The 27,796-nt window shown below is 34.1% G+C and overlaps 1 protein-coding gene across 1 annotated transcript; it reads left to right on the forward strand.

Moving 5' to 3' along the window:
• The first annotated feature begins 2,021 nt into the window (after nt 1-2,021).
• Nucleotides 2,022-15,138, forward strand: LOC123546306 (QRFP-like peptide receptor). Its single transcript, XM_045332505.2, has 3 exons — nt 2,022-2,361; nt 13,591-14,433; nt 14,945-15,138. The coding sequence occupies exons 1-3, from the start codon at nt 2,022-2,024 to the stop codon at nt 15,136-15,138; spliced, it is 1,377 nt and encodes a 458-aa protein (XP_045188440.2).
• The last annotated feature ends 12,658 nt before the right edge of the window (nt 15,139-27,796 follow it).

A 27,796-nucleotide genomic window follows, 5' to 3' on the forward strand; every position in this document is an offset into this window, starting at 1 on the left:
GGCAGAGCCGCAAGTTCTTGCAACAACAGTAAACATCCCTTCCCATAACATCGGTGTATATTCAAAGAAGGGTTAAGATTATAGCCATGTACAATACATACAGCATCTCTAAAACAAAACCCTTCAACAGTATATATGTATAGTTTTTATTTATACAAACATACATAGACGATATAACAGTTAAACAACAACGACTAAATGAATACCGGTAAAACACAACTGTGTTTATGGTGTGCACTCGAACCATGTTTCAAAGTCACAGGACAGTTAAATTATTTAATCCCAGTTATCCCCGCTAGATGACTACCAAACACACCAATTGGTAATAAATAATCTAAATATGTAATACACAGACTCATGTTTGCTTGGCTTATATTGAAATTTGAAAAATACATCTATAAAAAATTATTTATGGTCCCGTGTATCTAGGACAATTAGTTGTAACTATTGATCAGACAGTCATTCAAAAAGTTAATATTGTCATTAACACAGAATTTCGTCACCATTTATACATATAAATTAGTGTATTTGTACGGAAACATAAATAAAGTTTCCTTTTAAAAGGAAAGGCTTGCCTGGTTTTGAAATCTAGGAACTATATCAAGGACTGCAAGTATAGCATGCAATGCAATATGTTCAAACTAATGAAATAATAAAAATTAGTTACTGTGATTAATATGGTTATACTAGAAATAATTTAGATATTAGATTCTAGTTAACATTATTAACAGTATCTTATTAAATCATATATAAACTATTTAATATTCTTTATACTCATATAGAAACTGTATGAAACACATTCACGACAGTTAATAGCCTATGTTATTATAAAAAAGATGTTAAGAAAAACATATGCTTCACTATCTATCTCTGAAATAAATGCAAAATCGATGCAGCATGTGTTGTAGATTCGGTTTCTTTGGTGGCGCTTTAATTCCGCGATTTTATTTTGACATTTTTATTAATGGGAATTTGCGACCTGTATGTAGTTATATTTTCAGACATAATACTCGTTGAAATTAGCGCTTGTTTCGCTTATTAGTATTTCGCGATTTCATTGATAACAACGCTACTGGAATTTCTTGATAGGTGTTACAGGCCCACCATCAAATGCAAAACGAATAGCACATCTGAAAAGCGTATGATAAGTGATTAGGACAGAAGGCTTTAAGCCTTAATTGAGAGGTCCTATTGAAACCCTAGCCACACTCTTACACATCCCAGAAGTACCAACGTATGATTATATTGGCCAGAGTAAGATTAAAAAAGTGAAAATGTTAAAAACTTTCAATTTCGAAGATTTACAACCTCTCCTTCTTCAACATTTTAAGAAATAATTTACAATTGCTGCCTTCGAGTATTAAACACGTATGCCACAAAAGTTACATATTATATGTTATATCGCCTATATTTGCTTTGCTTTGTTCTGCTGAAAATATCATACCAAATGTGTTTTTTCAAATGTTTTTCGAGACGGTAATTATCAGCAGGTCTACTACTTTCATGTAGTTAAAGATTTGGTTATTACTTTTTGCCTGTTTGTTGGATTTTCATTTTATTTCTCATAATGTTAGGGCGAACACACATACACCTTTGCAAAATTAAGACCATTATGAAGATTTTCCAATCCACAGTAAATTACTATGTAGCAGCTTTTCTTATCAATTGAATCATTGTAACCAATTACGAAAAATGTCACATTTGCATTTAGAGCTATAACATACGTTACATATCGGAAAAATACTGCGCTGAATGAAGTAAAACTTTTATCAGAAATCTTGTCTGTTTGGCACTCCAATAAGAATCGAGAATTATTTAAACTGTGTATTGTCTCGTTTTGACACACATGAAATTCGAAATTCAGCGAAGCTAGGCTCTGTATTATGTTAATTTCCAGTTTTGTTTTAGTGTAATAGTACTTTAAGATTTCTGTTAAAAACAGTATTGGAAACTAATCAAGTATATCAGTTATAATTATAATTAAGTATAATTATAAAGTGTACAATTTGCAAGGATATAACATGGAATATACAGATGAGCCTTTGAAGGGATTAAATGACCAGCCACATTTAAATGAATCTGGTTTGTCTTCAGAGTTGGACAACGCACCACAAGGGATGGAAATTCCGCTTTATATCTACATCCTTGCGTCTTTGGTTAATGCTGTTATATTTCTTGTCGGAACCATAGGAAATATTTTTGTTATTGTTGTGGTAATTAAAGTGCGAAATATGCGGACACCTACCAACGTTTTCTTGTTAAACCTAAGTGCTGCTGATGTTTTAGTGTTGCTTGTTTGTCAACCTGCCGGTCTCTTAGAATTCTTTGGAAAAGATAGATGGTTTCTTGGAGAACTCATGTGTAAGTGTAAAATCCTAGTGAATATCTTACCATTTTTTAAACTCCGCTTTCACATTTTAAGAATACAATTAAAACTTCCAGGACGTATCATTAATCAAACATTAATCATACAGCAAATACTTTGATACTAGTATTGATTTGATTTAAACAAACAGTTCTCATTATATGAATACTTGTGGTTTCCTGTAGTCCCATACTTGTATAAGTAACGAAAGGGACTAGACCTCAGACTGTGGCTAAAATGATTATTCTTTAAAGTTAAAGTTTAGTCAAATATCAACTTGAGGACATGAGCTTTTTTATAAACTTTCTTTTTTAAAAGAAAAGCTAAATTTAGAAAAATCATGACTGAGTCGGAATTTGAACTCTGGTTACATCGACAATAAAAACTTTCCTACCATCTTGACCAAAACACCACTGAAGAAATTGTACGTAATGACCATTTAACTAGAGCTTTAAAATTAAGTCAATTTATCTTCAGTAACCCGTAACACACATTTTTCAATTTTGAACGGAAAAGGTAATAAAATCAACCAATTCTTTTGTGTTTCCATAGCATCATCTGCCAGTAATTATAATTCAAAGACTTCCTCAGAAATACAGTATCAATTTCCTGAAATCTTCAGTTTCATTTCTCATTTTTTTCTTTTTGTTTTTTTTTTACCCCCCTATGATCTGGAGATCAGTCCCTTTACCGTTACGTATGCAACTAGCCTCTCTTACCAGCACATTTTCTACTGTCCGATTTCTTTAAATAGATATGTACATATTTTTGAGAAAAAGATATAACAAATCATGTGTACAAGGTGTTGGAACTAAAATTTAGAAGGTATCTTAACATAATTCTATCCAGACATTTATGGTTCAGACGTTTAGTAAACACGTTTAGTGTTTGTTATTAGCATTGTTTCCCTTCTCTATAATTCACGGACTATTTGATCAAATTATTCCGTAACTAGCATTTTCTCTGATATCTTTTTCAGTATAATAAAACACCATTAATATAAAACATCATTTGACAGAACTTCGTCGGTGGTAATATGACCTTTTTTAATTTTCAAAATTTCTTGAAAAATGTTGAATTTATCGACAAAGCAGATTGAAATACCTTTTGTTGATTTGAATTACTTTCACTTTATTTTCGGCTGGATTTTCACGAAATTTCCAAAATGTCAAGGTTAAAATGAAAGCTACACCTGCGTAGTAAAAGTTTGTATAATTTCTTATTATTTTGTTTCTAAAAAAATGTGTTTTTCTCGAATTTTATAACGGGAAAGATATATTTTTGGCCACAAAATTGACAAAAATTCAAAACGATCATTCTGTCACCAGGAGGATACATAGTTTGTCTGGATCTTGCAGAATAACAATAATGAATACAAAGTTTATGACATATGTTTCCTACAATTAATATTTCTTTAAACTTTAAATTTTTGTGAAATGCATATAATTGCTAATGAAATAACAAAGGCAACACCAACAATTACAACAAATACTTTTATTTGTTCAATCAGTTAACAATATGTGGGTTAATTTTAATGATTAGTTAATTTGGAAATAAATGCTGAAAACATTTAAACAATTAAATTTGTTATTGCATTTTCCTTGCTCATTAAATTGGCCAAAAGGTTTAGAAATTCTCAAAAAAGCCCATATAATATCATTAAAGGTATTCCATAAGAATTTTATTTACAGATTTAATGGACTCTTACTCCTAAGAACTAAAAAGTTTATGTCCTATGATGTTTTGGTTTGGAATAGATGTACACAGGGTATTTTCGCCACATGTTATCTACCTATGGTTAATAGAATGCACCATTGTTTTGCACTACTTTTCATGAAAAAGATACAATAGTAATATTTCTATAGTATTTTTCGTTTTAAAAATTTAAATCTAGTACTTTTTAGTCTGATGCCACGGTACCGAATGGTAATATCGCTTATTTATTAAGATATTATTGTTAACAATACAAATCTTACCAATGGAATATAATTGGTGTACTTCAATTAAAATTAAGAACTGTTTTATATATTAGTAGACCCAAAAATGGAAGTGTTAGCTTTTTTAAGGTTTAGATGAATGTTGAAATACTGTCAATTTTATGACCAAATGAGTGTACACTGACCCATGAAGAAATTTTTAAGAACAATGTTTCGACGGGGAAATATTTCTTTAATACTCATCATACACTTTACGGAAAATGTTGTTTTTTTACTCACTTAGATAAAATATATCCTGACAGTTTTATATCCAACGTCAAACTTAACATCTTTAAAGTAAAATAATCCTTCAAAATTGATTACTGTCACTGTAGACGGCGAAAAAATCGGTAAGCATTGTTTAGTACAATATGGTATCTTATATCATAATCTTCCTGTGGGTAAATAAAAGTCAACCTTGGTGGATAACAGGCTGACAAAAATCGATTTAAGGTTGAATGAGGCCCAAAAAAGGTGCATCTGATAAAAGTGATAATAGAAAATATTACAATATATAGTTCCAAAGTAAAATAAATTAAAAACAAGCTGTCCTAAATAGTTGGTTTAATATCATCCGACATCTCCATGATGATTTTATAAGCCATTTGCGTTATAGTTTGCAGTTAATTTATTTAGAAAATGAATATAGTGTTTTCATATATATTATACGTACATGAAATATATCATATACATATATAAAACTATATCATATACATATATAAAACTATATAAAACTATATCATATACATATATAAAACTATATCATATACATATATAAAACTTTATCATATACGTATATAAAACTGAGACATCTCTTTCATTTCATTTTAACATATAATTCACGAGGCAACGATGGGAGGAACACTCAGAATATACAGTTTTATACGGACATGCTTCATATCAATCACGTGACATTCACTGAACTGGATATACTCACTCTCTCTAGTAATCAAACCCGCCCTCTTAGCTCAGTAAGGAGAGCGCAGATCTACGGGTCGTGGGGTCGTGAGTTCGATCCCCGGGCAAGGCGTATGTTCTCCGTGATGATTTGATAGAAGCATTGTGTCTGAAATCATTCGTCCTCCACCTCTGATTCATGTGGGAAGTTGGCAGCTACTAGCAAACTTTTAGATAACTTTTGGTGGTTGAATTAGGACCTTTTTCAACATTCGTCTCTTCAAACAAACATACACACTGAAGTTAAAGAACTCTTGGTTGAAATTCGTTCAGAATATGGCGCTTCAGAAACTTATAAACTTGGTTACATTTTCAAATTAAGCTGTTGTCGTTACCATATGTTACCGCATTACAATAAGTAGTTCAGCTTCTCCATTTCATCGTGCGTGTTCTCAATAGCATCTTGTTTCCTTTTACTCTACTGCGTTTCAGTATCTTGAGTATGTGCAACATTCTTACGAAATCGGCATGATCGGGAAGAGACGTTGAAAGAAGCATAAAAGAGTAAATTCAGACGGTTGTATTGAATGAATTATAGTTTTCTAATACAAAAATTAACACCTTTTTCCTTTTCTGCAGTAGCCATATAGTTCTTTACGGGAAAAGAAAATCTGAAATGCTAGAAAAGTCGAAACAAGTTATCAAGTAAGTGGGGTTTATATGAAATAAAGTACAGTTGAATTTAGTGGTGGCAATAACAAACGTTTTAAGGTATAAAACATACTGTTAAGGTATAAAACATACTTCACTAAACAATGTCTTTGAGGTTTTGAGTAGGCATATTTTCTTAGTTAGCCTTCTATCTAATAGATTATTAAACGATTTTCAAAGACGAAATGAGCCCCGTCATGAGAAAACCATCCGCGCAGTCTGGTCAGGATCCATGCTGTTCGCTTTCAAAGCCTGTTGCAATTAGAGAAACTGTTAGCGAACAGCATGGATCTTGACCAGACTGCGCGGATGCGCAGGCTGGTCTGGATCCATGCTGGTCGCAAAGCCACTATGTTGGTTTTCTCATGGCGCGGTTCAGATGTGTTTCTACTAGCACACTGAGTTCCTTAGAAGGAGTTACACTGTCAATACATTCATCCGAGATATTAGGCATAGTTATAGAACCCTTTAACCAACAACAAAATGTGTAATCGCAGCAGATTGATAACGTGCAAGCGATTAAGATATACAAGACACACATTTTATGTTTGACAATATGAGGAACGACTACAAAAAGGCTATGTAAAATAAAATTAACAAGTCTCTACTATGCAATGAGTTTAATGTAGTACACAATATGAATGTGTACTACCGCTTAACAACTGGTAGCTTTGTAACTGCATACTATGGTGGCATATTTCAGCATACGATAACCAGATAAGTTTCGAGAAAATGTATAGAGTTTTCACGAAACTCTGAAAAGTTTTCGCGAAAACATATAAGTTTTTCACAAAAAGAACTGCAAATATTAAGTGGAAAAAAATTGCGTTAGTGCCAACTTCTGCATAAGATAAGTGTCGCGAAAATGGACCAAATTTTCGTGAAAAAACGGTAGAGTTTTTGTGAAAATAAAATGTTTGCGCGGAAATAACATTTTATTTTCACGAAAACTTTACCGTTTTTTATGAAAGTTTGATCCAATTTCACGAAACTTATCCGGTTTTCTTTTGCAGAAGTGGGCACTAACACAAAATTTTCCACTTAATATTTGCAGTTCTTTTCGTGAAAAGCTTTTATGTTTTCGCGTAAACTTTTCTGTTTGTCGTAAAAACTCGATACATTTTAGCGAAAATTATCTGGTTATCGTATGCAGAAATATGCCACCATAGCATGCCATTTGATAATGAATGCAGCTTTACCATCTACATGTAATTTATATGTTTTAGAAAGCTGAAATGATGAATCATGGACGAATATTGAATACATTTGACGTAAATATCTTCAAAAAAAAATATTTTTGTGACAGATGGGCATTTGATGTCTTCAGTAACAGATTAGAAAGATATCTTCTATTGTAACAAACACATAATTTACCATATGATCCGTAAGATTGTAGTGATTGATTTTCAATTTTTATAAGGAAAATATTTTGAACAAATGTATCAAATGCTTTTCTCTACTAAACGTTATTAATATTTGTGCTGTCGGTTTCGGTATTTTTTGTCCTTGATTATTGTCTTTTAAATAAACAAAGCCGGAAATTATTCGTACTTCTAAATGGTAACTAACTAAATCGGTAACATCTATGTCGAATGCGAGAGGTTATGTAATCGCTGTACGCCCGTTTTATACCAAGGGCGTGTTAGATAGTACCAGTTGCTCCTTTTGCTTGATGCTCTGCATTGAACGGGAGACAGACTAATTCTGCGCTACTTACATCATGCGATATGTGTCATCAGGAATTAAGAGTCCATAAAGAACGTGATTTAAATTACAGATTTTGTTTCACAATGAAGCTACTGTTTGATACACCTTATCCTTAACTTGGATTTTCGCGCGTTGTGGTTTTATTTTGCAAGATCCAGATTTAAATTTTACAGCATTCTAAAGATTCCTGAGGTCTGTAAGTGTGATCATGTATTTTTTATTTTTTTTTTCTTTTCTTTTTTTATAAGGGATACTAATATTGTTTAAATATGGCAACACATTTATTAACAAATGCGCCTAAACACGTACAAATTCAAAATTATTACTAAATGGCAATTTCACATTTCATATGTTTAGTATAAAATTTCACACATGGTTGCCTTAGAAATAGAGAATAATAGGTTAGTGCCGTAGATGAGAAAGTTTATCTGGCGAGGTGGAGGAGCTTATCGGGTGAGCCGAAGGCGAACCTGATAACGTCCGGAGCCGAGCCAGATAAACTTTCTCCATCTTAGGCACTAACCTATTATTCTATTTATCTTGTCATTACTTAATTTCCCGATATTTGGCAATTTATTTTACAAAAATAAGTGTGCGACAACCGTTTTAATGACGTCATATTCGAAATGACGTCACTTATATAATGACGTGATTACCGGCAAAATCGCAATAACTTCTTCGTTTTTGAATAAAAACTCATTATTTGACCACTCATTTTCTTAGTTCGGACATTTCCAACACAATGATGATGGTTTCGTTGCAAAATTTCTTATGACAACAATATCGATCATAAGATCACATGATCAACTGACCGTATATCACTGGTCACATGATCAACTGACGGTATATCAAGAAAGATATACGGCACCCTGATATCGGGTCGAAAATACTGCAAGTGACAGGATAATGTAATTTATAAAGCGAAGACATTCCAGATCCATATCAGTAAATACACGTCACGATAACTAAGTACATATACAACTGTTACATCATTTTGCTGAACAAAAATGCTGTTATCCCAACAGATGTGGTTTTCACAGCTTGATTTAAGCATTTCCAGATAGCATGTTTGAATATATGGCCATACAATCTTTTCCTCATTTTTGCCAATTATAGACGAATACAGACTAGCTCCCTGACTACAAGATATCAATTTCTTCTACGTTCATTTTCATATAATATAGGCAGTCTATATCCTAATATCTCTTAAACAGACTGATGTCTGTCATTATTACATAAAATAAGAGAAAGGAAGTACAAATTATTTGACAAATTATTTTATATAAGTCTAGTAGCTTATCTAAGACGAGTACAATGGAAAGTAAACAAGAAAATTATATTCAGACTCTACTGCTATAACTTTACAAATACGTGGATCGCTAAAATGTCGTTATTTAAAAGTAAACTCTGTTTTTGTCAAAATGTCTTTTAATACGCTTTAAGGATTTTGATGGTTATTCCACATTTATTTACCTCTTATCAACAGACTCTAACGGAGATCATGCGACACCCAGATGTAATCGGTAACGAACCATTCAGTCAGATTGTTACGTATAACGCATGTTGGTATATACACATACTCTTCAAAGTGCAGCATGTTTTTGTATTTAAGAAATAATTGATAGCAAAACCGTGTTTTAACACTATTTATACACGACGGGCGGTTATACGTCGAGCGTAAAAATTTCACGAGGACGTAGCCCCAGTAAAATTATTTCTTACGACGTATAACCACCAGAGGGTATAAAAAGTGTTAAAACACGGTTTTGCTATAAATTATTTCGATTCTAATATGTCGATCTCTTTTATTGCGAAATTTAGATCAAATATGGTAGACCTGTTTCTTCGCTCATTTATGGCGCCAAATAGTAGGTCGCCACGCTCCTTTATTTTGGGCCGAGTTCCATTGGAGCGCATATGATGTCGAATTATTCTGCACAGCGAATAACCAACTCAGTGTGTGTGTAAATTAATCAAGACAGTTTTGCTATGTAACATTTCGTTTTAAACATGTTTTAAGTAAATATTTGATCAAATTTGAAAACGCTATTTCTCGATGCATAGATGGCGCTAAGTATTAGGTTGACATGACGTCAACATAATATCGTTGTAATGATTAAAGAATTGTTAGTCATATAAGAATATATTTTCTTGCATACCAGACGGGGATTTCCGGTATTTTCATCGGTGCTGGAAAAATCCATCTTACAACCCGGGGTGTAAGATGACTCTCGTGCTGTAAATGACGTATTACGAACTACATAAAAATTATATGTATCATTTCATAAAACGGAATAAATATCCAATACCTTGACAGTTCCTCTTATTTCCTGATAGTATATTTTTCGATTCAAAACACGTTATTTTATCAAAAATTCATAACGTTACGCTGAAACTGATAAAACAAAACCGGAACTAAACATTGTTATTTGTCTTTGAAACGTCATGACGTCTTTCCTGTTTACGGACATTGGTTTCCCGCGCTTTGTTTAAATACGCTGCTAGGAGATATAGTTCTAAAAAGAAAGTCGTTCGATTGATTTCATTTCTATTTTTATTTCTTTGATATGGTATGCAAGAAAAAAGATTATGTCACTGGTTGTAGGTGCAGATGGGAATATCCGGCTCTCGGGTAACTGTTAGGCACAGTTACCCTCGAGGCCGGAAATTCCCATCTGCACCTACAACCGGTGAAAGAACCTTATATTCCTATGTGGAAAAGGCATGCTGGGAACGTTTAGAGCCGCTAAGCAATTTTCCAGACAATTTTGCCTTATTTCATCTCCAAGAAACAATTTTGTTTCTGATGCCAATGCTACTTAAAAACGCTCATTATTCCTACGGTTGAGATATCTAATAATAAGGAAAAGGAGAAACCATTGACTACAGTATATTCACAGGTTACTATAAATAATCTAATTGTTCACAGTTGGTTATTAGACAGTATTTGCTTCTCTTAAATTACCCGCATTTGATATCAAGATAAAAGTACCCTGTAAGTTACGTTAATTTAACAAATAACAATTTCCAGCATCTTTTACTTGTCAATTTCTTGATATTTACTTTACTGTAACTAGAAAAAGATACCACTCCCTTGTCCATTCTTATCAAAGAGTAACATATGTTTGTTTTTCTATATAGATATTTTTTGTGATTTAATTATTACTTTATAAAAAACGAGATACAGTATACAAGAAGCGTATTTGTGACAGATAATATCATATAAGCTCTCGACTTTGTCTATATGAATCTACAGGTACATGTCTATAGCTTAATGTGTTTTCGGGTTTAACGTCTTTTTCAACAATTTATCAGTCAAATAAACGACGGTACAGGTTTATAAAAGAGTTCATTTTTAAAACATGTGTATCTGCATTGTATGGCAAGAATTTACATTATTACAGATCATAAAAAAACACAAAATAGTTTAACAGGCTTTAAAGCCATATTTAAATTTGTAGATAATAAATAACTTTGTATTGTATATCTATATAATAGGAATTGTTTGTTCTAAATATGATGTTGTAAATTCATAAACAACACAGTTTTGTCAAAACATGTTTCGCTTTAATAAGCTTCTTCAGTTGACAATAAAATACACAATGATACATGGAATACGGAAATGACGTCGACGCGCCAAATGGACGTCGACGTTTTTGACGCCACAATTGGCTGATAAAAGTGCATCATGAAATCTATATGTGTTCAATACTATACATTATTACACTATTTATCAATGTAACTAGCTGCAGACGTTATAATTTAGATAATACACATAAACTCATCATTAATTAACTGGATCAAATGATACCTGAATTTCCACAGAGACTCGGCCGGTAAATAACATTCAAAGAAGTGGAAATAACAGTTAATTATTGAGGATTCAAATAAAAAAAGTTTTAAAGGTAACAAAGATTCATATATATATATATATATCAAGGAATGACAATAAATAATTAACAAGATATGCAACATTTTCAAAAGGTGTACATATAGTAGTAAGTAATCTAATTGTTTATATGCGCTAATTTATTAAGCAAATATGATATATGCCAGAATTAATCAAATTTAGTTCCAAAAAAAAAATTTGTAGACGGTATTTATCAAAAATTTTTATGTAATAAAGGGAGGTAATAATGAAGATGCATGTTTATCTAATATCTAATTTTTGTCGCTGTGATTATACGTATTGCTCATGGAAAATGATTGTTGTATGTTAATTATTATGGAATGTTACGGAGTATCTTAATAAGTTAATACAACTGTCTTATTCGTATGTAACTACTTTACTTTAAAATCAATCAAAGCTTGAAACGAGGTTTTCGAATACGTTAAGCAAACGGATTTTTCCAATTTCTTTCGGTATAAAACTAATTTAATCTTTCTGGTCAAAACAGGATGTAATTGGACTCGTAACTATCTTAAAAAGTCTTTTTGTAAAAATCAATAGGTAGCCTTCTACATAATATTAGTAAAGGAGAAAAGGTACTCGCTCATGATGAAATAATGCACTGAGGGGCACCTTGGGTCCTCCTCCACCATCAAAGCTGGAAAGTCGCCATACGACCGTGTCGCTGCGATGTTAAACCCAACAAAACAATGCAAAAATGCGGAGCATCCTCATTATACACGTTAATGATAAAATGGCATTAAAAGTAATAAAAAAATAATAATATATGAAAGTATGAGATTTAATTTTATCACATTTTTATTTTCAGAATCTTCACATTTGATTTAATTATTGCACATTATAAGAAAGCTTAGTCGAACTAAGACTTTCCCAAATAGGATTGGCTTGAATTTTTCCAGTTCATTAAATTAAGGTTAATTTGAAAACTTGTTTCTTCTTGAAAATTGCGTTTTAGCTTGGTGACTTTTTATTAATGTAGTGGACACGTAATGACAGTTGGCAACTTCCATGCCTATTCTATATTGGCATCCTTTGGCCGTAACATTTTTTATAGTAACCGGTGAATGCCGAAATTACACACAGAGAATTTGTAATCGAAAGGAAACATGCCATTTGTCAATACCGGTCTTCTAACTCGAATGATAAATTTTGGTATCTGCGTTATTGGTATTGTAATGAAATGAAATGTATATGACTAATACGTGTTTAAGTACGTTCTATTGATGGGTCTTTGTTGTACACCTTTTATTTGTGAGTTTAGTAAAGTAAACTTATGTTTCCTGCCGGACAAATAAATATTATATACTACGTACGCTTCGAATTTAAAACTTAAGGAGGTAAGTTAACTTTGTTACTAGGGTAAATTCAAATTAGTTGAACCGCGGCAATTTTCTGTATTTCGTGTTATTTAACGTTTTAACTGCTACAATCTCTATTCCGTTTATCTCTCTCCCTTCAAGTACAATTTTTATTAAGGTTTGAAATGCATGAATTTAAGGAGGTATATTTGTATGTGCGCATGTCCATCAGGTTGTCTGATATTAGACCAGTTATGTCAGTACGAGTTTGTCCTATTTTGTTTAGTAAAAAATAATCATGGCAGATAATCAAACTAATAATGTTATTACTTAAAGAAAAAACAAAATGATTTCTAGCACTCTGTCTTCATTAATACTTTTTTTCTGACCTGTATAACAGATATAACAAAATTCCTATAGATATATTTGTATGAAGAAAATTAAATTAGATCAGTATATTATCCGCATAGTACGTTTCTACAATACCTTATCAGGTTGTCTGATATTAGACCAGTTTTCAATACGATTCTGTTTAATAAAAAATAATCATGGCAGATGATCAAACTAGTAATGTTATTACTTTAGGAAAAACAAAATGAATTTTTAGCACTCTGTCTTCATTAATACTTTTTCTGACCGGTATATCAGATAAAGCAACATTCCTGAAAATATATTTGTATGAAGAAAATTAAAAACTGACAATGTCATTTGTTTATTCCATTTCAGGTAAACTAGTACCGCTGATGGAGAACGGGGTTTTACACGTGTCCATATTGACGATGTTGGCTGTAACATTTGAACGCTATCATGCTATATGCCATCCTCTTAAGTATCGGATGACCTCAACAATATCTGCTACTGTAAAAATAATTGCCGGTATTTGGATCTTTGGAACGATTTTGACCTTACCTTTCTTGATAATGACTGACTATGAAGATGCACTGTTTTATGACGGGTCGCCAATCAAAGTTTGCCGAACGAAAGTGAACGAAATGTGGCGCTATTGTTACACAATATTCATATCTGTTGCCTTCTTTGCATTGCCTTTGTTCATACTGATAGGCTTCTACGTATGTATCATCAAACAGCTGATGTCTGACAAGTTAACATCTCTTGCACAAAATGACAGAACGGCTGTGAACACATTGAGATCGAGGAAGCAAGTTGTTCAGATGCTCATCTTTATAATTGTACTGTTCTTCATATCACTTTTCCCAATTAGAGTCGTTTCTCTGTGGCTGATATTTACACCAACAGCAGAGGTGATCAAAATTGGTCTTGAGCCGTATCTTAACCTTATGTGTTGGGTCAGAATTCTGATGTATATCAACAGTGCAGGAAATCCCATAATATACAGTTTAACATCAACAAAGTTCAAATCTGCCTTCAAGAGAGTATTAGGACGTAGGAACAGTTTTCCACAAGGTAGTGTTACATCCACTAAATATATATTTAAGCGAGTCAACAACAACAGACGTGGAAATGTAGTTAATACCCCTTTACCGTGTTTAAATGGTACACAGCTATCCTCCGTTAAGTCAAAACTGTCCTCGAAAACGTCTTCCTCAAGTTTGCGCGGCAAGTACTGCAACCCACAGCAGTACGATTAAAATCTGGTAAGCGGAAATAAAGTTCATATAAATACCTCACATCTGGAAACAACATGCTTATCAACAGTTATGTATAATATCACAAGTTGATACAATAGCAGAACAAATTGAGATTTGTAATATATACGAACGTTGTCAGATATATTAAAGACATACAATTTAAGAGTAGGAAATTTGTCCAAATAAAAACAAGTTATGTACATGTAGTTTAGAATGAAATACATGTAACACTACTTAATGTATATATTAACTTTTCTTTACAAAAATAGGACTGAGTAACACCTCTTGAAATATTTTCAATATTTAGAAAATAAATAAGTAAATACAAAGCAAAAATTTAGTAATTATGTACAATTTAGTAGTATTATGAAGCTTTAGTTGACATTGACATGGATGAATTGTTCTGATTTTTCAGATATTGTATTATTTATAAACAATCTTGCAAATTTTATTGTGTTTTAATGTTTTAGAACGCGCCAACGATCGAGAGGAGGACGGTTTAAGGAGAAATTTCCATAGAAACGAAAAACCTTTGCTCAATGTTCGGCTCATCCTTTACCCAAAGACACCTCAGCGTCGCAGTGGAAATAGTCAGACTACTTGCGATTATATTCCTCTACAGATAATTGATGGAAGCGTGAGATTGAAAGAACGAAATAGCTAAGCAGAGACAATAAAGAGTAAACTCGTTAGAAAATATTGAATTCTGACGGAGCTTAGTGTTACTTAAGGAATTAATTTTTTAAAAGAACGAAATAGCTAAACAGAGACAATAAAGAGTAAACTCGTTAGAAAATATTGAATTCTGACGGAGCTTAGTGTTACTTAAGGAATTAATTTTTTAAGGAATATAAAAAAAATAGTTAATATAATGAACTTGCCATTATTTTAAATAATACTGAACGAACATTTTAGATAAAGCATACCTCTAGACCATCGCATTGAAAAACATTTCAAAAGTATGAATTAACGCAAAGAAATCATTTTAATCATTTTCGTGACTACAAAAACTTACTTTTTAAATGTCACAAAAATACACATAAATGCTGTGATTTTAGCAAATGGATGAATACCATTTTTAAAAACTGATTTTTCAAATTTGAAAATGTCAAAATTTAAAACACAAACATTATTAAATGATCTTTTTAATTAGGCCCGACAACGACATTATTTTGTTTTTCTTGCCATTTACTTCAGTCATAGCGTCTTTCTCTAGTCTTTGACATTTGAGTGTATTTTTGTGACTTTTGGTTGCAGGCGTACAATAAATAAATTTATATGACGTCATTCCTTGATTATGTTGAAGTTTTCGTATGTTATCAACAACATATTTCTTCTAAGAACACGCATAGAAGATATTTAGCAAATAACAAAAGGCGAGTTAGCTGATTTATTTGGTACATTTAGAACTGCCTAAACGATTAGCCCACATTAATTGAAATTCGCCTTCAGATAAAAAAATCATTCCCTTATTTCAAATGAGATGCCCTTAAATGCAAGATGAACGCTGCAGAGAAGTCTCCATTTGGTATGGTCTTAAGTAACTGAAAAATACCACTCACATGTGCTTTATCTGATAAGATAAATATTTGCACCCAGCCAGCATCTTCTTAAGCCTTGGAAGGAGGAAAAAGTCGCAAGGACTTAGATCTGATGAATAAGCGGGATGCTTAATTTATACCATGTTTTCATCTCTAAGAAACGTTTGAGCGATGACACTTTTTTTGAGCCGCAGCGTTGTCATGGATCAACTGGGGACCGCGAATACCTGTCCTTGGATGCATTTGTTTGTACATGTATTTTCGTTTAACAGCTTTCAGTACTTTGTCTCTATTAAACTTTCGAGTGACTGACTTTCCTATCGGTGTAGGAATTTGTACAACAGTACCCCTTGAGTTACAAAAGACGGAATAGAAACCTTATTCGACACTTAGTTCTTTTATCAATTACTTGTCTTCGGTCAGCTTTTCTGATGTAAACGCGATGCTATGGCTCATAGACGTATATCCAGGTTTCATCTCCTGTCAGAAGCTGAGACATTGTGCGATCATCAAACTTTGAGAACTTTTTCATCGTCGCTTTAGCACATTTAACCCAATTGGCCTTTGGCTCCACGGTTAACATGTGAGGCACCCATCGGGCGCAAACCTTTCTTACACCAAAGTGCATCGAGGAGAATATCATGTACTCTCCCGTTTGACATGTAAAGAAAAGACGCTATCTCGGACACCGAGTACCTGGTACCTTCATCAATAAGACAGGAGCAGTGTTCTTTGACATCACTGCTGTTTTGGACCTTTTGATGGTGCCAGGACAAGCCCTGTCTTTAACGATTGTTGAACATTTTTTGAGTTACGTACCCACTTGTAAACAGTTTTCTCTGATACTGCAGACTTTGCGTCATTCATGTATCATCCATGTAAAACACGAGCTTCTTGCATTATACACTTGAAGCAAGCGATTGTTATTAATTTCGGAATGGCCCTCGTAGCTGTTCAGAGTAGTATTCTACTTCTTTATGATTATTAGAGAATTTAGCTTACCACTGTTTTATGTTATTGTCGAATGTTTCACGTTTAAAGGAACATTCGTCCACTATAGACAAAATAATTTCTGAGTCAGAAACTGAGACGAATACAAAGAATGATTTGTCCACGATACCAATCATAGGGAAGAGTCAGTTTCGCGAATTGTTTCATTTCGAATTTCAACCCCCTTCTTTGTTAATGTTTGTAGTTTAAGCAGCTATTTTTCTTTAAACTTTGTATCGGATTAATAAAAAATAAAATTATTCTGATGTCATATCTGAAAATGGTCACTAAAGTTTTGTTGTGTTCTTCACCATTGAATGCTAGCCTCACTTATTATAGAATTTTGATTGTTTTCTTGATAATATGGTCAAAAGGATTGCAAATATTTACGGTCGAACTTATGCCAGAATTTTACTATGAAAAATCTAACCTAAAACGCCGAATATCTCCCAGGTCCTGGCTCCCAGCTTTTCCTTCAATTACAAAGTGCAAGCCAGCAACCTAAAAGAAACTGGTGGTTCGTTTATGAAAAGTGACCAGTCGAAAACTAGCTTACAAAAACCATATTGCCCGTAAGGCCGTGTCCATCTTAAATGAACAAAAAAGAGCTAAATAAACACGCAAAGGAGTAGAATATTGCATCAATAGCTTCTCCCTAATTGCAGAAATCAGCAAAACAGTTGGGGAAACTTTGGGTAACTGAGACAGTTGAGCAATTAGAAGCTTGCGTATTTGAAATAAATGCCATTAGCTAGATCTCAACACCGGAAATATTTCAGGGACCGGATACATGCTTACATTCATTTTAGGCAGAATTTTATTAGATTGCTTCTTTGGTGGTAATAAAGAGCGATGACTAAAAGTTGCATTGGAAGTTTGTAAACACATCATACTAATTTATTTTAGGTCCACTATGAAACAAGTTATTTAAACTTAGATAAATTACTCTCGACACCCCATTCCTGATGATATCCAGGAGATAGGGGAAGCCTCTTTCCTTTTTAATACTGAGCGCCAAGCAAGGGAATTTCTGGTACCATTCTTACGTTTTTGGTTTGACGCAGCCAGAGACGGAACCCACGACCTTGCGCACTCGAACGGACGCTCGCTTTACCATTGAACTATCGAGGAGGAACGATCAACGTTCATAGACCCTTTTTCAATGGCATATCACTTTGAGCTCCATCCCTGCCTTCTCATATCAAGAGCTAAGCGAGCCACTTTCTAGCTTTTTTAAATTCAGTAAGTAGCTTTTCCGCCTTTTTAATAGTAACGGTGAATGACACCATATTATGCCTGAATTTACGTAAGCAGTAACTCTCAATTTTAATAAGATTACAATCTAAACATTGTTTAACGTTTTCTTTGTCATTTCAGCAAGCTAAGTGCAAACTTCACATGGGAAATTCACATGTGAACATGTGTTATGTAATGAAAACGTGTAAAAAACATCCACTAGAGAGAATTTAAAATATCTTTGGACACAATAAATTAATATATTGAACAAAACAGTTGACCAGCCATTTGTTATTTTGTCAATATCTTACAAATGATGAAAACTTCATTTTGTAGGTTTCTCCTGTGGAGTTTTTACCACTGACAGTACCTGGGCGGCGCCCCACTGTGTTCCTTTCAACAAAACGGGTTGAACATTGAAAGTTTGTATGGATGATCAACAAATTGAACTTCCAACCATGTACTGGATTCCCAAAATGCATATACAACCATATAAAGCTCGTTTCATCGCCGACTGAACTGTTTTGATTTCTGTCTTCTGGTCTGTTTCTTTGGGCCCTTAAGGGTGTTTCTTTTGTTTCTGTCTACTGCAAAGGCATCGAGTACATTCGGTTTTTTTTTTTTCTTAAGGTTTGCTTTTTATACGCCCGTTTGAAAAACGGGACGTATTATGGGAACGCCCCTGGCGGGCGGATGGGCGGGCGTCCACAGACTTTGTCCGGAGCATATCTTCTTCATGCATGGAGGGATTTTGATGAAACTTGGCACAGTTGTTCAACATCATGAGACGGAGTGTCGTGCGCAAGAATCGGGTCCCTAGATCTTAGGTCAAGGTCACACTTAGAGGTCAAAGGTCAAATTCAAGAATGACATTGTCCGGAGCATATCTTCTTTATGCATGGAGGGACTTTGATGAAACTTGGCACAATTGTTCACTATCATGAGACGGAGTGTCATGCGCAAGAACCAGATCCCTAGATCTAAGGTCAAGGTCACACTTAGAGGTCAAAGGATACAAGAATGAAAACTTTGTCCGGAGCATTTCTTCTTCTTGCATGGAGGGATTTTGATTTAACTTGGCACAAATGTTCACCACCACGAGACGGAGTGTCATGCGCAAGAACCAGGTCCCTAGGTCTAAGGTCAATGTCACACTTAGAGGCCAAAGGTCAGATACAAGAATGCCTTTGTCCGAAGCATTTCGTCTTCATGCATGGAGGGATTTTGATGTAACTTGGCACAATTGTACACCATCTTGAGACGAAGTGTCATGCGCAGGTCCCTTCTTTAGAATTACTTCCCTTTGTTATTACTATAAATAGCTTATATTGTAACTTTTTCATTACTAGTAGTAGGAAAAAAATCGAGACCACTTTTCTGTAGTACAACATGCATATCACATCCAATTTTGAGGTGTAGTTTGACTAATCTCTACCTGGTAAGGATTTTTGTGTGGACTTACATTTTCTTTTTCTAGGAGACGTGGCATTCCCTGTTTGATGTTTATCCTTGTTTTTTCCTACCTCGCGTAATTTGTAAAGTGTCATAAAATGCATGATTATGTACATAGAATGTGTGTTCTTAGAAAGTGAGTAAATGCCATGTAAAAGAAAGAAGAAATGTAAATATTGATTTTTATTGATAAATATCACACACTTATTGAATGCTCTTTAACAAGGACGATATATCCTTTGTTGTTATCATTTTTTCCATGTAACGTGTTCCGCTAGCTTGTAAATTCTACAAATTTTAGTGTATTTTGGGGATTTTTCAAAAATGGTTGAAGTCGTAAAAGTAATAAATTTATATGAAGACACAGATTAATTTTGTTGAAATGTTGAATTTTCATCAAGAACATATTGTTTTGAGTAAACACTGAATTACTAAAGGTAGTTTTTAATAAGATGGCAAAATAACAGACTGCGTGTTAGCTGCTTTGTTAAATGTATATTGCAATGACTGTTCTGCTTGAGAACGATAAAAATTGCTATAATAACTCTAAACCTATCTCCCTTTTTGTAATACATTTATTTCTTTGAAGTGATTATAATATTGCTTGATACAATGATAGATGATAATAAAAGAAACTGTACAGCAAACTTATTATTGCTCTATCTTCGACTTTGTCAACTGTTTTAAGCACATTCTTACACTATCCAATATCAAAGACTAGTGTACAAAAGCACTGTTACTTCACGGCGTCAAACGTCATAGTGGCGCGCTAGAAAAGAAAACAGCACAATGCAGAAACATATTTGGGAATATCTTCCAAGACTTGCTAACTTGTTGCAACAATTTATCTCAAAATGTGATTTGCTCTTAAATCATTGTTTATTGCTCATTATATCGCTGATAAAATCCCTGCGCATCTATCTCCAAATAATGATTTTATTCAACCACAAATTACTGTTTGGGTCATCCATGGCCGTGTGGTTCAGGTCGCTGACTTCGAATATCTCTTGTGTCTCACCGATAGGGTTCCAGCCCTGCTCGAAGCGTTACATTCTTCATGTCAGGAATACATCAAGCTATCAAACTGGCTTAAGGTAGGCCGGTGGTTCTATCTCCACAGTCAAAAGCTATAAAGCCCACCCGCTTAGCCTAACAGGGAGAGCGCAGATCTACAGATCGCGGGATCGTGAGTTAGATCCCCGTGCGAGGTGTATATTCTCCTTGACGCGTTGATAAAATACATTGTGTTTGAAATCATTCGTCCTCCATCTCTCATTACATAACTGAAATACTGTTGAAAAAACGGCGTCAAACACAAAACGAACAAAAGCTATAAAATGGCCATCAAACTCCTACGCAGTGATCTCCCTTACCGCTGCGCTCTCAATGATAGCGTAGCGGCAAGGGAGATCACTGCGTAGGAGCTTGAGTGGCCATATGACCTGTAATCATATTGGTGTTACGTTTAACCCAACAAAGTCAAAACAAAACAACAAATTAGGCCTACTGGTTTGTGATATATTATGTCTGAAATAGACCTTACTGCGCAATAAAAATTTCTAAAATGTAAATATTGCTTAAATTCTGATTTTTCAAAACTTCCAAAAGCAAGTTTTTGTAAAAGGAGTCTATACAAATCCTACAAATTAAACTTGGAACAATGTAATACGGGTTAAGATATTTTTTTCATTTCAGTTTGAAATTTTACTATTTCCAGGACTGTTTTTTTTTCTTTCTTGCTGATTATCTTTTATTCCACTCGTATATTTTGTACAAACTGTTTTCAATCTATAACCTGAGAACCACTTGACCCAAGAACTTCATAGGCTGATTAGGCCCGCCCGGTTAGCTCAGTAGGTAGAGCATCGGTGTACGGATCTCGGGGTCGTGAGTTCGATCCTCGGGCGGGGCGTATATTCCCCGTGACTATTTGATAAACGACTTTGTCTCTGAAATCATTAGTCCTCCACTCTGGTTCATGTGGGGAAGTTGGCAGTTACTTGCGGAGAACAGGTTTGTACTGGTACAGAATCCAGGAACACCGGTTAGGTTAACAGCCCGCCGTTACATGACTGAAATACTGTTGAAAAACGGCGTTAAACCCAAAACAAACAAACAAACAAACATCATAGGATGATTGGACATGCTTAAGATGATTCCTGTTGCATTCCAGTCACTAATTATATAAGCCAACCATCATTGTCTCTTTTATTTTCGCACTGTCCCTGATTGACTTCTTACCTATTACTAGTATGCTTTGGAGGAGACATGCGCTTTTCTACTGTGTGATACCTGGGTGAAAATAAAGATATGTTCTGTTCTGTTCTGTTCTAGTTGTGATACATTTTATATTTGCAACTTGTAGAAACTGTAATATAAAGATTGTAAGTGTGTTTATTTTGTGTAATGAACTAATTCACTTTAAAAAAGAATGAAGGTAGCAGGTGTTGATCGTAGCAATTTTAAATATGTAATTATCAATGTCTTCATCAACTTCAAAAGCCATTATTTTATCTGGGGACCATACGCCGCTTTTCATGGAATTGCACTCAGTGCATCATTAAAGGTTCCATGTCCACCGCCGTATGAATACATCTGCGGATGCCTCTAAATCATATTTTGGTACTTATAACATGTGTAAATGTTGATTTCTGCTCAAACGGGGGCTGTGGGCGTGGACGGTAGCTTGCATTTCCACTACCGTCCATGAGCAGGCCCGATCAAACCGAGCCTGCAACATTTCCGTTTATGAGGGTGCTGGCCTGTGGTGTTCCACTTTTTATACGCCCGTTTGAAAAACGGGACGTATTATGGTAACGCCCCTGGCGGGCGGGTGGGCGGGCGGGCGGCGTCCACAGACTTTGTCCGGAGCATATCTTCTACATGCATGAAGGGATTTTGATGAAACTTGGCACAGTTGTTCACCGCAAAAACCAGGTCCCTAGGTCTAAGGTCAAGGTCACACTTAGAGGTCAAAGGTCAAATTCAAGAATGACTTTGTCCGGAGCATATCTTCTTCATGCATAGAGGGATTTTGATGAAAGTTGGCACAATTGTTCATCATCATGAGACGGAGTGTCATGCGCAAGAACCAGGTCCCTAGGTCTAAGGTCAAGGTCACACTTAGAGGTCAAAGGATACAAGAATGAAAACTTTGTCCGGAGCATATCTTCTTCATGCATTGAGGGATTTTGATATAACTTGACACAAATGTTCACCACCACGAGGCGGAGTGTCATGCGCAAGAACCAGGTCCCTAGGTCTAAGGTCAAGGTCACACTTAGAGGTCAAAGGATACAAGAATGAAAACCTTGTCCGGAGCATTTCTTCTTCATGCATAGAGGGATTTTGATATAGCTTTGCACAGATGTTCACCACCACGAGGCGGAGTGTCATGCGCAAGAACCAGGTCCCTAGGTCAAAGGTCAAGGTCACACTTAGAGGCCAAAGGTCAGATACAAGAATGACTTTGTCCGAAGCATTTCTTCTTCATGCATGGAGGGATTTTGATGTAACTTGGCACAATTATACACCATCATGAGACGAAGTGTCATGCGCTGTTCCCTTCTTTAGAATTACTTCCCCTTGTTGTTACTATAAATAGCTTATATTGTAACTTTTTCATTACTAGTCGTAGAGAAAAATCGATACCACTTTTCTGTAGTACAACATGCATGCTACATCCAATTATGAGGTTTATTTTGACCAATCTCTACCTGGTTAAGATTTTTGTGTGGACTTACAATTTCTTTTTTTTGATTTTTTTTTTTTTTTTTTTTTTTTAAGATTATCTTCCCTTAGTTGTTACTATAAATAACTTATATTGTAACTTTTTTATAATTGACCGTAGGGAAAAAACAAGACCTTTTTTGTGGTACAACATAGATGTTACTTTCAAATTTTAGTTGTATTTTAAGGTATCTCTACCTGGTAAGGAGTTTTTTACGGACTTAGAAAAACAAATGACTTACAATGATTACTAAACAACCACAAAATTAAAATTCCATTTGCAAATACAGGTGCTAGAGTAAAGAAATTTGCTGTGACGGGCGTATATTGTGACATTCTGGCACTCTTGTTTATTTTAATATCTAGCATTGTTTCTTTTTCTTTTTAAAGAAGACAAGATTGTATTATTTCTTAAAAGATTAATTGAAACAGAAAAGTTTAACCTTCTTCGAATCATTATGAATGATAAAATTGATATACGAGGCTGAAATATTTGAATTGTGCCTGTTTTTGACTTTGCGACAGTTTCGTGAGCAGTGTCATCGTAGCGTAACATGTGTAGAAGTAATAGGTCCGCCAACCTAAACAGTAATTGATTCTAAAAATGTTATTATGGACAAATGCTTAATCAAACTACACTTTATTACAGTTATTTTGACAAAGCCCTGAAATCAAAGTAACTAAATGTCTGATATAACAAATGGCGTACAAGACAATTGAGAGATTGAACGGATTCTTTTTGTTACAAATAAAGCCTCGTAAAGCATTGAAATTATTGCATGCTCATTTAACCTGACAACCTAAACAGTATTGAAGCATTACATGTACAACCTGAAGGTATTTTACAGAATTATTGACAGCTAATTTCTTGGAAAATGGGTGAGGTGATTTATCTAGAGAATAACATGTTTTCAAAATGTGCAAAGGATATTGCAGGATAAAAGGATATTACACGATATTCAGACGATTAAATAAACTGAATATCCGTTATGTTATTTTGTACCTCTGTTTTTCGAATATTAATATTAGACGCCTTCCTAGTACGTAGAAATGTTTCTTAAAGTGTTGTTTTTATTTTTTTATTTTATATTTTGTTGGGGTGTGTGTGGGGGTGGGGGGGGGGGGTCGTATCGAAACAAATATGATAAGAAGATGAACATAACCAAGGAAATTAATAGATGACATGGTTGCATTGAGCCTGCTTATGACATATAATAACATGAGGGCCAACCTAGTGCCATTTTAAGTAGGACTGGGTATACAAGTAGAATTTCGATGATATGCGCAAAAATAGAATTTAACAGTTTTTCCCTTTTCTTGGAAGTCCTCAAAATATTTGAGAATGAAGAAACGTTCGTTTTCCGGCTTGAAAAAACTATGTTATGCGGAGGACGGTAAAAATAAGGGCTAGTTGTTATATAGAGGGTAGTATGAGCACTATGGTCAGCTACCAGCACATTAAAAACAGCTTACAAAAATGTTCTTACATATATGTTTCTTGTACAATAAAATAAAGCGAACATTCATTCATAAGAAGGTAAACAGACTTTTAATCTTGTTAAGTACATTTCCCCCTCCCCCTCCCACCCCCTTGGCTAATAAGCATACCATCTCAACATTTTTAGATATTTGTTAAAAAGACATTCTATGCTAACTATCCTATCATTTAAATGCTCTAAAGCACAAAAAAATGAAAAAGAAAACAAAATGAAAGCATACCATACAACCTACCCACAGCCTATTTCTGAAATCCACACTGTTCCAAGCACTTAATCCGTAACAGGGTTTTTCTTATAACATATTACGGTCAGTTTCCATTAATTCAGAAGGTATCAAAGTTGTAGTAAAAACTTCCTGGGAGTTCAAAATATATGTTTACTTTTCTTGTTCTATTTGAATGACCGTGTCTGATATTCAAAGAGAACCCAAAAACAAATATTGTTACGAATACATTACGTAGATATTGAATAGGCTCCATGATCCCAAAAGAACCAGAAAATACACGAACGCTGGATCTTTGAAATCCAAACTTTGTATTACTGTGGTATTTAAATACATAATCTATTTAAATATTTTTCACACAAAACATTTCATTATTTTGACTTTTCTCGATATAATAAAACGTTGGAGTGTTCTTGCACAGTTTTACATCTTGATTGTTTTGCATATTGTTATTCCTAGAGCTGATCAAATTTAGTCATGTCACTTAAATACTGCTGCACTGATATAAGAAGAATCTGTAGAAGCATAAAACGCGACCAAGCAAAGGGATAGCAGACTCGGTTCACTGTTTCTGATTAAGTCTGTTAATGGCACACTTCACGTTGCCTAACGCCATCTTAAGCAGAACGTTTATATAATGTGTATTGAATGTACTCAATGGATACTATGTACACTTTTACAGAAGAAAAGGCTTAAAAAGCAACTTCATTTGGTTATCAATATGGCCCGCATATATTTCGAAATTAATGGAAAACTTTGACCATTTTCAAAGGCAACTTCTCAAAACAAAGAAATTATTATTTAAAACTTGGTCAATTTATTTATATCGTATAAAACTTTTCAAGATAGAACACCGAATACTTCTTGCTATTTCAACCGTTCAATAGTGCATGTTTTATTACCATGGATAAGACCATTATTAAAGGTTACACAATTGTACATCAATAACCCAAAACCTACATAACAGATAAGTTGATTATTAACTTTCTAATAAAATACTGGTATTTATATTGCATTGATGCATAACAAACCGTATAACCTTTCATCATGGATTCCTTTAATCCCTGTTCCATTTAGAAGGATCGCTTTGTTATTTATTCTTGATATAACCTTACTGGTATGCAAAAATGTTTGTTTTTTTTTAATTTATTTATTTATTTTTTATTTTTATTTTTATTTTATACTTTTGTTCTGCCGTTTCAATCTGGTATGGAATGGAACAACATAGACCTTAATTGAAATTATCTGATCCATAAGTGCTTGCTTATGGTACTTCAACGTAAAAATTCAGAAGTAAAATGCAATAAATATCTATCGTGAGAAATTCAAAAGGAATCCGGCCGAAAGAAATATTTAGGACAAACTGTTCAGAAAAAGTGGGTAGCTACCGTTGTCCTTAGGATGGTCAAGTCTTAGCGCTTCTCCACTGATTGCCGCTCTAAGACATAAATGAATAATCCTGTGAGTCGTGTTCTTATGTTAGCATGTGTTTTTATTACCACCTATTGTAAGAACAATCTTTGAGATTTCCCCCCCGAGTCACAAGTACTATTAAAAATAGCAAGTTTATGTCATGACGTATTTGTGTAAAATAATCTTTTTTTATGTATCAGCTTGATATCTTAGTTTATACCATGTAAGCACAAGCATCCTTCTAGCTCAGTTGCTAGCTCTTCAGATTTTTCTTAATATAATGAAGGTGTGAGGGTCATATGTTCTAAAACAACGTTGAGCACTAATAATTCTTTTCTCTTTGGTCATTGCGTCTACAAGCTCTGTAAAGAAGTAGAACTGGCAACATTAATGACCTACCTCTCAAATATTTATGGCAGAGCAAGTACGTGTATTCTCTATGCAGCTTATTTTATGTTCAGGACGTCTTACCGCTATTTAATGTCTGTCTATGTATAAGGAGCCCATTTTGGGTAAAAACAAGCCCAGGTCTGTTAATTTAAATGTTCATGGCGCCTTAGCATTCTCAATGATAAAACAATGACAAAAATGTAGTAAGAAAATCCAACTCCCCTCAAAATGGAACGCTACAGCTGTATATGTATGGTTTTAAACTCTCATAATATTTACATGGAATATATAAACGTGGTAAAAGAAACAAAGATCAAGCAGAAAACAAACAAATAGATAAAGAATGTAGAAGAACATCTTGGAAAAGTCACTGGCATAAGTACAATTAGAGAATTTAAACTGGCAATCGGGACATCAGACAACCCATTTCATATTCCGTGTCTGGGTGCCAGTTCATGCGCACGGAATGGAATGTCATTATTATTTGTATAAAGACACCAATTACGCTAATATAAAATCTGGACATTCATTTCATTGTTATGTATATAAAACCTGCCTCATCTATCTATTCGGGTAATCAAAAACAGTTTTGACTTTTCTTACTACTTTTTGTTGGGGTTAACGCCACACTGATAGAATATTGAAGGTCATATTGCGATTTCCAGCTTTTTATGGTGGAAAACCCAAGGTGCCCCTCCTTACATTATTTCATCACAGGCGGGACTGCGGGTAGAATAAGTGACCTTTCGTAACCCAGCTGGATAGCTTCCGCACACGAAAAAGTTAATGCCCAGAGCAATGCTTTTCTAATTGGCTTTTCATTATTAGATATATTAAGTTAAGAAATTG

The sequence above is a fragment of the Mercenaria mercenaria genome, chromosome 9, assembly GCF_021730395.1.
Source record: "Mercenaria mercenaria strain notata chromosome 9, MADL_Memer_1, whole genome shotgun sequence".
In the NCBI taxonomy this organism is placed as follows: Eukaryota; Metazoa; Mollusca; class Bivalvia; order Venerida; family Veneridae; genus Mercenaria; species Mercenaria mercenaria.

Excerpts from the sequence above, each read along its gene's own strand:
- LOC123546306 (XM_045332505.2), top strand. The coding sequence starts at position 2,022 with ATGGAATATACAGATGAGCCTTTGAAGGGATTAAATGACCAGCCACAT. Across the intron at positions 2,362-13,590 it reads GTTTCTTGGAGAACTCATGT|GTAAACTAGTACCGCTGATG; the intron begins GTAAGTGTAAAA and ends ATTCCATTTCAG. Across the intron at positions 14,434-14,944 it reads CTCGAAAACGTCTTCCTCAA|AACGCGCCAACGATCGAGAG; the intron begins GTTTGCGCGGCA and ends TTAATGTTTTAG.